This window comes from Triticum dicoccoides, chromosome 2A (genome assembly GCF_002162155.2).
Source record: "Triticum dicoccoides isolate Atlit2015 ecotype Zavitan chromosome 2A, WEW_v2.0, whole genome shotgun sequence".
In the NCBI taxonomy this organism is placed as follows: Eukaryota; Viridiplantae; Streptophyta; class Magnoliopsida; order Poales; family Poaceae; genus Triticum; species Triticum dicoccoides.
The window spans coordinates 69,970,780-69,981,557 of NC_041382.1; the positions used below are offsets into that span (position 1 = coordinate 69,970,780).

Sequence of the window (10,778 nt, forward strand, 5' to 3'; positions counted from 1 at the left end):
CGAACATGAGAAGAGGAAGAGGATAAAAAAAGAAGAGGAATAAGAAAAGAAAAAAGAGGAGAAGAAAGAATAGAGGAGATCTTCTCCTCTATTCTTTCTTCTCCTCTTTTTTTTCGTCTTCTTCCTCTTTTTTTTATCGGGAACAAGGGTCGTCGAGGGTCGCCGAGCGGTAGAGGAAGAAGAGGATAAAATAGAAGAGGAAGAAAAAAAAGAGAGGTGTTGACGGTCGCCTAGGGGTCGAGGGTCGAGAGGGGGTCTAGGGTCGCCGAGAGGGGAGAGGAAGACGAGGAGAAATAAATAAGAAGAAGAAAAAAGAAGAAAAAGAAGAGGAGAAGAAGAAAGGAATAGAGGAGAAGAAGAGAAAAATATAATATATATTCTATTTTTCTCTTCTTCTCCTCTATTCCTTTTTTCTTCGCCTCTTTTTTTTCTTCTTTTTTTTCTTCGACACGTGGGGGGGGGGTCGAGAACGCCGGACATTCATGAGAGAGACGAGGAAGAAAGGGGAAGAAGAGGAGATGAAGAAGAGGAAGTCTTCTCCTCTATTCTTTCTTCTCTTCTTTTTTCTTCTTCTTCTTCCTCTTTATTTTATCGGGAATGAGGGTCGTCGAGAGGGTCGCCGAGCGGTAGAGGAGAAACCCTAAATAGAAAGTATCGTCGGTGTGAGATACATGTACCGCCGGTGTCGGACACTACATCCACATCCCACAAGTGGCGCGGGCTTCAACGCCCACGTCACTTGTGGGACGTGGATGTAGTGTCCGACACCGAAGGCCACATGTATCTCACACCCACGATACTTGCTAGCTATTTAGGGTTTCCTCTACCGAAAAGAAGAGGAGAAATAAATAAGAAGAAGAAAAAAGAAGAAAAATAAGAGGAGAAGAAGAAAGGAATAGTGGAGAAGTATTCTATTTTCTCTTCTTCTCCACTATTCCTTTCTTCTTCTCCTCTTTTTTTCTTCTTTTTTTTCTTCGATCTTCTCCTCTAGCTATTCCTTTCTTCTTCTCCTAGTGTCAAAGTATTGAAGAAATCCATGCCTTCATCATTAGCCGGAAGTAACCAGGGCATGTTGGTACGAAGTTCTACAAAGTTGTTTTGGAATGGAGTCCCGGATAGAATAATCCGCCTTTTGGTACCAATTCAGCAAAGGCCTTCCAAATAGTGATATTCGGAAGGCTCTTGCTGAACTTTGTACCAAAAAGTGAATTATCCTATCTGGGAGTCCGTTCCAGAACAACTTTGAAGAGCTTCGTACCATCATGCACATGTTACTTTCGCCTAATGATGAAGACATGGTTTTGTTGAATCCTTTGACACTACGCAACCTCCTGACCCCTCGGCGATCCTCTCGAACATGAGAGGAAGAAGAGGATCGTCGAGGGCTCGAGGGTTCGAGGGTCGTCGAGAGTTCGAGGGTCGTCGAGGGTTCCAGGGGTCGAGGATCGCCGAGGGGTCGAGAGAGGTTTCCTAGTGTCAAAGTATTGAAGAAATCCATGCCTTCATCATTAGCCGGAAGTAATTAGGGCATGTTGGTACGAAGTTCTGCAAAGTTGTTTTGGAATGGAGTCCCGGATAGAATAATCCGCCTTTTGGTACCAATTCAGCAAAGGCCTTCCAAATAGTGATATTCGGAAGGCTCTTGCTGAACTTTGTACCAAAAAGAGAATTATCCTATCTGGGAGTCCGTTCCAGAACAACTTTGAAGAGCTTCGTACCATCATGCACATGTTACTTTCGCCTAATGATGAAGACATGGTTTTGTTGAATCCTTTGACACTAGGCAACCTCCCGACCCCTCGGCGATCCTCTCGAACATGAGAGGAAGAAGAGGGTCGTCTAGGGGTCGAGGGTTCGAGGGTTCTTCTCCTCTATTCTTTCTTCTCCTCTTTTTTTTCTTCTTCTTCCTCTTTTTTTTATCGGGAACGAGGGTCGTCGAGGGACATAGATGTAGTGTCGTCGTTGTCGATATATACCCCCTCCCGATAGCTTACTATGATTAGGTAGCTAGTTCTACTTTTGGCACTAATATATCCATCTGTCATGTTTGAATAATAATTGCCATGTTGTAAATATTTGTAGAAACTATGGACACCGCCCTAGACGAAGCAACAAAAGAAGCGTTGTTGAGGGAGATAATCGCACAAGGAAGTGATGCCGTCTCGTACTATCTCAACGAAACCGATGGTCTGGAAGGAGAGGGTGAACAAGCTGGCTACGGTGACCTAATGCCGGTGCAAGAAGAAGAACATGAGGACGGCTCCGGTGACCCAATGCCGGTGCAAGAAGGAGACCGTGATGACGGCTCCGGTGACCGAACCGAGTCCGGCCAGGTATATATATTAGTTAAGCCTATGCTGACTAGCTGATTGATGCATTCATTGTTTTGGTATGTACACATATTAATTAAGTCTTTGTTCTTTTTTCTAGCCCTCCGGATCGAGCACAACTTCGGTAAAGAGACGAGGCCCGAAGAAAAAGTTGAGCTCGGATGAAAAGCTTGAGATCACAGCAATTGCGCCCGACGACCAACCTATTGAACCCCTCCGGACAAAGAGCGCATTTGTTGCTCAGTGCGGGGTTCTGGTTAGGGACAAGATCCTGATAAGCATCCAGCAATGGTTTAAGCCGGTTACAGAAGACCCTGAGGTGTCTTATGTCAATGATATGCAGAAAAATGATCTTTGGACTGAGCTGAAGTCAAATTTCACCCTACCGCCTGAGGATAATCCAGAGAACCCAACTAAAGAGAAATTAATCAAGTCTTTTGCTCTGAAGAGGATGGCAGAACTATTCAGGAGGTGGAAGAAAGAGCTGAATATTAAGTTTGACGAAAATAATGAGACACCAGAATTCAAGGGAAGATATGAGAAGATCAGAGATCACTGGCCCGCATTTGTGGCCTACAAGACATCAGAAAAGAGTCAGAAGATGTCGGCGACAAACAAGCAAAATGCTGCGAAGAAGAAGCTTCACCATCGCACGGGGTCAGGTGGCTACCTCGTAGCCCAGCCTAAGTGGTCCAAGGTTGAGAATGATCTGGTTCATAAAGGGATCGAACCAGAGACAAATAACTGGCCAGACCGTTGCCGGACTTGGTTCTTCGGGGCTGGCGGAACCTTGGACCCTGAAACAGGAAAGTGCATTTGGACGAACGAACAAATGGACATACCAGTCAGTAAGCTTAAGCAGTATATCAAAGCAGCGCAGGAAGGGACGTTCTTTCCAGACAGAGAGCACGACGAGCTCACAATGGCCATCGGGAATCCTGAGCACCCTGGATGGACACGAGGCACGCCAGGCTCCGTTCCGTGGAAGGTTGGGTTTTCGGACGCAGGTGGTTACAAATCCCATGAGAGGAGGAAAAAAGTGCAGCAGACCGAACTGGAGGCGCTGCACGCAAGGGTACAAGTGATAGAGGAACGAGAAGCAAATCGCAGCAAACGTACTGCCGAAGCCTCGCCCGAAGCTACCCCGCCATCTCAGCACAGAAGCAGCGTGGCTTCCACCGAGCTGCTTCAACCGGAGCATGCCTTGACGGCTCCTGCCAGCTATCCTGTGGATGCTATAACGGAGTCTCAAAATTGCCACCTTATGACGCAATGGATGAATTTGAAGGTCAAGGCGGCTGTTGGCTCTGTTTATCCTACTGAACCTGGCGCAACTTTTCACTGCCGGCCGATTCCAGAAGGATATGCTAGGGTGATGGTGGATGAGATAATGGAGGGATTTGAGGACCTCCAGCTTGACCACCCTACCGGTGAAGGGGAGACTCGGCTGGGGTCTGCTCTGAAGACTCCATGCCTATGGCGGAAGGAGCTCATCAACCTTCCGAACTGGATGCCTCCGCCTCCTCCTCCTCCTCCGGCGAGGCAGGGCACTCCGCCTCCTCCAATGCATCCTCCTCCGGCGAGTGACGATCAGGGCCCTCGGCCGGCTCCTTCTCCGGCGCGTGGCGGCACTCCGCCTCCATCTCTGCCTGCGCCGACGCGCCCGAGCAGCCAGCCTCCTCCTTCTCCGCCTCGTCAGCAAGGGCGGAGAGACCTGCCGCCGCTCCAGCTGCTCTGGCGGGTCGTAGTCCTTCTCCTTCGCCTCTTAAGCAAGTAAAGAAGACAACCGCTTCGTCTGCTCGGTCGGCGTCTAGCAGTACAACCAGAGGCGGGAGGACATACAGATTCGGTCCTTCTCTGAAGACTCCAGAGAAGTTACCATACAAGAGGACCCAGGAGGAGAACGCCGAGATCGCGCGAGAAGAAGTGAGGAAATTCTTTGAAGGGGTGAAAGCAAAGAAACATCCACCTCCGGAGGAGAAGGTAGATCGGGTGAAAGTGAAGCTTACTCTGGCTGCCCTGACAAAACCACCGAAGTCTGATCCGCCGAAAGGAAACTATGACCGCATTATTGGAAAGGAATTTGCCGAAGCGGAGCGGTCGGGAAGTACTGTCAGTGATCAAAGGCTGAAAGAACGACGAGCTGGGAAACAAATTGCCCAGCTCGGCAAACAAGCGAAGCAATCATGCCCCCCGCTCAAGGTGCCTAGCCACAACGTCGCTAATGATCCGAGGATGGTTCCCGGTTATAGCAATCTTGCAGATTACCTGCCCGACGAAGTACATTATGAACCCATGGAGATGCAGATACAAAGATACGAGTACAGGAAGCCTCTCGTCAAAGATGAAAGATCTCTATCAACGATGATGCAAAGATTGCATGATTGGTACTTGAAAATCTGCAGAGACTCTGGGGGGAGTAGTACTTTGTATGTGAAAGTTAAAAAGGAGCATGACCTCGTTGGAATTGATCTGTTGCATGTTCCATTTGAGGAGTTCTATCAGTTTTTCAATCAATTGGCCTTCGATAAAACAACGGTCGCCTGCTACTGTCTGTAAGTAGTACTACTTCTGTCATTAAGTTTCTCTATATAGCTTAGCTCTTTCATTGCATGTATTTATAATCATCCTCACTATATTATGCAGACTGAAGATCGTCGAATTGAAGAAAAGACAAGTCGGTGATATTGGGTTCATTAACACATATCTCATAGATGCAATTCAGGTTAAACTTCATGCCGCAGCTACCGAGGCCAACTTGCTACAATCGTTCGTAATAAATCAAAACAAAGATATAATACTCTTTTCTTACAACTTCAAGTGAGTGTTACTGTCTTGTGCGTATTCGGTTTCCCTTATATATTACTCAAGGTTATAGTAATGTAATTCATGAGTTATGCATGCGTGTGCAGTTTCCACTATATTCTCCTAGAGATTAAGCTTGAGCAGGGACTAGTAACCGTCTTAGACTCACAACGAAAAGATCCACAGGACTATGCAGACATGACTGAAATCCTCAAGAAGTAAGTTAAATCGATCATTATCCACCATATTAGCAACTTTGTTAATTTCCTGATATCAAGTAATTGTTTTCTTTGTCCGGCAGGGTTTGGAGAAAATTCACCAAAAATGTTCCGGGACTGCCGAAGGAGCTGGAATTTAGACACCCGAAAGTAAGTACTATAGTAGCATGTTCCGCGCATCTCCTAGTGATTCAAGCGCTGGTTTCATCAATACCATTTAGCATTCTTGCTTATCAGTTTGATTGACCTCTATTTCTTGTAAAGTGGTTGTGGCAGGAACAAGGGAATGATTTCTGTGGATACTACATTTGCAAGTCCATCCGCCACACGACGTGTGAGCGGGGCGGGTACTCTAACGAACAATATGAAGTACGTAAATAACAACATTCACAATTTTATTTTATTACCATCATTTGTGTTGAGTTTCATTCATTTATATATATATGTATTGACCCCCTTCTTCAAATTAGATGTTTCGGAAGCGGGATGAACTCCTAGCACCAGCTCGTATGCGAGCAATTCAAGAGGAATTGGCGGCATTCTTTCTTGACCATGTGATCCCTGAAGACGGAGAATTCTATGTGAACCCTGAGTCCGTATGATTATATTTGTAAGAGATAATTATTGTATATATGTAGCCGGTAGTGTCAGATAGATATACGAGAACTTGTTGTTCGACCAATCTATCGGAGAAGGAGAGGTGGTCGATATCACTTCTCTCTGTATGCATATATGTTCATGACGATCTTCTGTTTCCTTCGTTTGCTTTACTAGCTAGCCAGCGTGTCTAGTCCTCTCTATACGTATAGTACGTAGCGTCGACCAAGCACGGACATAAGAGAGGACACTTCTCTATATTAATTATAGCTAGCTAACACAATATATGAAACACCTAAATTAACCCCCCAAAACCCCCAACCACCCCTTTAAAAAAACAAAAATCCCAGCCACAGAAATGCTAACGCGTGGATGCCTATTGGTCCCGGTTGGTGCCACCAGCCGGGACCAAAGGGTCTCCTGACTGGGCTCTGCGCACTGCCCACGTGGAGGGGCTTTAGTCCCGGTTCTGGATTGAACCGAGACTAAAAGGGGGAGGTATTAGTACTGACACTTTAGTCCCGGTCCAGGAACCGGAACTAAAGACCCTTACGAACCGGGACTAAAGGCCCTTTTTGTACCAGTGGGTTCAGAGTCCTGCCGATCTACGGCAGCGAGATCTACGCGGCCAAGTACACGAGGTGGGTGCGTCGCGGCCTCCAGTGCTCCCCGGCGGCGCTCGACGTGCGCGGCTCCGTCACGCTGCCCCCTCTAGCCTCCCACCGCCTCACGAGCCTGCGCCTCGACCAGGTGATCCTCCACCGTGATTTCGCGGAGCACCTCGCCTCCGGGCTCCCCGTGCTGGAAGACCTGCAGATCACCGGCACCATGTTATCAGCAGCGCTCCCGAGGATCGCGTCCGGCACGCTAAAAAACCTCGTGGTCGAATCCTCCACCCACAACAGCGAGAGCCTGACCTTCACCATCGCCGCCCCTAGACTCGCGTCGCTGCACCTCGCCGTGAACTTCCAGTGCCTCATCTACTTCGCCGTCGTCCTCGAGGAGGCGCCTTGCCTCGTCCAAGCATCCGTCCGCCTGGTAGGGACGCCTGATCTCCGGCACAAACAGGGGGACGGCTACTACCTTCAGCATGACAGGGATCTGCTCAGGGCTCTGTGCAACTTCATCGGCTCTCTGTCCCACGTCTGCACCCTGAAGCTGCACGGCTTTGGCAACATGGTGCGCGATCTATACTGCCCTCGCTCTTGATCAATCAGTATAACCAATTCCTTTTTTTACTTTTACTGCATATATAAATGTCTGATTTATTAATTGTACCTATATGCAATCGCGATGCAGACAGTAGTTGAGCAACCTATACCCCATGCTCCACCTCCTGGAGCTCAATTCTTTCAACATCAGCCGGAGATGCTGCACCCGTATATACCTCTTGTTCCACCACCTGGACCATTCTTCTTTCCAGATCAGCCGCCGATGCCGGCACAGCCACTCGCCGAGGACAAGTTCCCTTGTCCAATGTTGCACGCGATGCTCGACGAGGAGCACCACGGGTTACCGGTGTTTCGCAGCATGAGGACCTTGGTCCTTGAGGATTCCGAGATTGGAGGCGATGCTCAGACGCTCTGGCGTTTTCTGCATAATGCTCCTCTCCTAGAGAAGCTCACTCTAAAGAACTGTCAGGTACATACACCAGCTTAATTAATCCTGCTTTCTCAGAAATTTTTAATTACTTTACCTCCTAATAGTTGTTCTTCTTGCTTACAGTGCCATGATCAGTTCCCAAACACTTCAATGATGGAGCTACTACCTCGGACCATATCCCTCACCCCCAACCTGAAGTCGGTGGCAATCATCGAGGGCGACAGCGATGGGAGCATACGCGGAGCAAACGAACGAGGTCTTGACGTCCCTGATGTTAGGTAGACTGCCGGCAACTACCATGATCCAAGTTACCAAATTCGGAGCAAGGAATTAGGTTTGGTTTGTACCCTTTTCATTTCAGTTGCTTGTGAGACATTTACACAAAAAAAGTTGCTTGTGAGATGCTTTATCCATGGATTAAGCTGTACAAAATTTTATGACACTAGTGGGCTAGTGGCAGATGCTATTTTTGTTCATCTGAACTTGCTGTTGAATTAATTTCTGCACACCCAAAAAAAACTTGCTGTTGAACGCCGACTCTGATAGTCTGTTTTTGCGTATTATGATGTAAGGCTCATATATTCTTGGAATACTAGATAGGAAGTGCGACTTGCCGCACCCCACCCGCACCAGCCATAGCCAGCCCGGTAAGGCATGATTTATATTTCATAAGTTAAGAAAAACAAAAATGTCCAGAGTACCAAAGTCTATTACATATCAGTAGTGCGTTTTCATAGGAAATGCAACATGATATACCAAAAGTATAAAGGTTCAATACATTATACCAACAAACGTCACGACTAATTATTACTCTACTATCCAGATGATGAGTCACAGGAATAAAAAGTGTATGAACAATATATCAGAGCTTATATGTGCACAGCAAGTCACGTTGATTACATACATGAAGCGAGTTTATATCACCGATACAACTCATTCAATCAGGACTATTGATTATGGAAGCACACAAGTCGAGTTTGTAAAGTGCCCAATTCACCTGCAGAGAGGGACAATCTCGGGCAAGCCCACATAGACCATTCCATCTACATGGTAGAGATCAGGTGCGCAACGTAAAAATGCCTGATGATGTCGGGGCTCGCCTCCATAACCCTACATACTTGACCTCCCTCCAACAGCCTCATATGAGCACATAATCACACCAAATGGCAAGGTAAGTACTCCCTGGCAAGGTACTGGACCAGAAAACTCTGACTGGAGCTACATGATATTAGATGCAACTTTTCATCTCAACCATATGTGAATACTAATGGAAGATGCATTACTTATTAGGAACATGTAGAATGAGGTACCAAAAGAGCAACTGGTACATAAAAGAAGTGAAGCAACATGATAAAAGAGGGCAAAGTGTTATGGCAGACCATTTATTTTCAAAGAGTTGATGAGCTGGTGACCATATAATTTTGAAGGTCTGACCAACTGTGCATACCATGGTTTCGTGCTTGGAATTCTCTAAGCATTATAAGTGCGGTCAATGTAAAATTGTAGAGCACTTGCAACCAAGAAAATATGTCAAGACGATCCAAACAATATAAAAGTAAATCCGACCTCACTTATTTGAATATATCATTCACAAGAAATAGTATTGCTCGTCTTATGCAGTGTAAATTAGTGCATAACATTTTTTTTCTTTCGAACAGATTTTTAGTTGAATATATCATTCTTGCTATTTCAAAACCAAAGGCATGAATAATAAAAACCTGAAACTCGACTGACTAAAACCACTCGGACATATGCTATCGCCAATTTGTGCATAAAGAAATATTCAAATCACATGTTGGATTCAGAGTACAAAGCACATATATAGATCGTTCGTACCGGAAGAGTGTAATTAAAGAAGTTTGATAATAACAATAACAATAATAACAACAACAACAACATAGGTCTATGCCATCGTTCCATCATAAAAACATCCCTCGTTCTCTCTCCCTCAATGGGAAACTTGAAAAGTAAGTTACTATAAAGTAAGCTCGCAGGGCAATTAGCCCCCAATGGCAAGCATAAACCTGCGCAAGTATACTATGCTATGAGAAATGCCTCATCCTTAATCTGGAAATATAAATATACTGCATTGTAAAAATATGTCTTCCTAAAACTGGAAATACAATCTTAGCAATAGGTAACTAGTGGCTCTCGTTCCGTACCGCGTCTCCGCCGTCGGCCAAGCCGCCCCGGCTCCCAGCTTCCCGACGGCGGCCACTCCGGCCCCGTCGCCCACCCTCCCTCGCTATCCACTCCCGTCGGACATGGCCCCGTCCCCCACCCCTGGCCGGCCTAGCGAGCAGCGATGGCTCGAGGCCAGCCTTTCACCGCCGAGCTCTGCGGAGCCGCGCGCCTCGCCCACCTCCTACCGCCAGGCGCTCTGCTTCGGCATGCCTGAGCTCCCCGACTCCGTGGTCCCCTCTCCGCCGGTCGTCCACCCCGAGATCCCCGCTCCGTCGGCCGTCAGGCGCGGTCCGCGCTCGGAGATCCACCGGGTCGTCCCGGACGCGCCGTTGCTGCTGCAGCTGGAGGCGCCGGTTCCCCAGGCCCCGTGGGAGCAGGTTCGCGGCCGCAAGCGCCCCCGCCGTCGCCGCGTTCTCCGGCCGGATGGGGGGCGCCCCTCTCGTCCCGCCTGGCCCGTCCGCGCGGGGGAGTGCTCCCGCTGCTTCAGCACGCGGCACCCGCGCAACGAGTGTCGCTGCGATATCCGGTGCTCTCGCTGCCGGCACTATGGGCATCTGCGGAGGCACTGCACCAACCCTCCCTACCGCCTGACGCCGCCGCCGGCAGTGCCCCCGAGCTGTGCTCCTCCCCACTCCACGGCCGCTATCCACCCCGTCGCTTCCTCTGGGTCCAGCGTCGCAGGTCCTTGCTAGCCCGCGTCTTCCGGGTCGCGCAGTGCGTCTGCCACCTCTCCGCCCCCTCTGAGCCGTGCTTTGCTTCGCCCGTGAGGTCGTTGACCGCCTCCCCGATGGCAACGGGCTCGTCGGTGCCTCTTTCGGGTCACCCTGCTCGCCGACCGGAGGTCGCGCTCTGCTTCCTACCCCGTTCGGTGGAGGTCGTGGCGGCCGAGATGGAGCTGTAGCAGCTCACGCTTGTCGCCACCCTGGCCGGCAATCGTTCTGGGGTCTCCTGCGCTGAGGTCGCGCTTGCGCTCCAGCAGCGCTTCCACCTCGCGCCAGGGGACATCTCCGTTCATCGCCACCACCCCGAGCCCTTCCTCCTC

The 10,778-nt window shown here is 48.7% G+C and overlaps 1 protein-coding gene across 1 annotated transcript in view; it reads left to right on the forward strand.

Annotated features, from left to right (window-relative positions):
- Positions 1 to 7,992, forward strand: part of LOC119357617 (MEIOTIC F-BOX protein MOF-like) — a 14,898-nt gene extending 6,906 nt beyond the window's left edge. Inside the window, exons 2-4 of the mRNA XM_037624503.1 lie at positions 6,535 to 7,129; positions 7,250 to 7,591; positions 7,676 to 7,992. Coding sequence (XP_037480400.1) covers positions 6,535 to 7,129; positions 7,250 to 7,591; positions 7,676 to 7,834 — 1,096 coding nt within the window. The 3' untranslated portion in view covers positions 7,835 to 7,992. The remainder of the gene's footprint in view (positions 1 to 6,534; positions 7,130 to 7,249; positions 7,592 to 7,675) is intronic.
- The last annotated feature ends 2,786 nt before the right edge of the window (positions 7,993 to 10,778 follow it).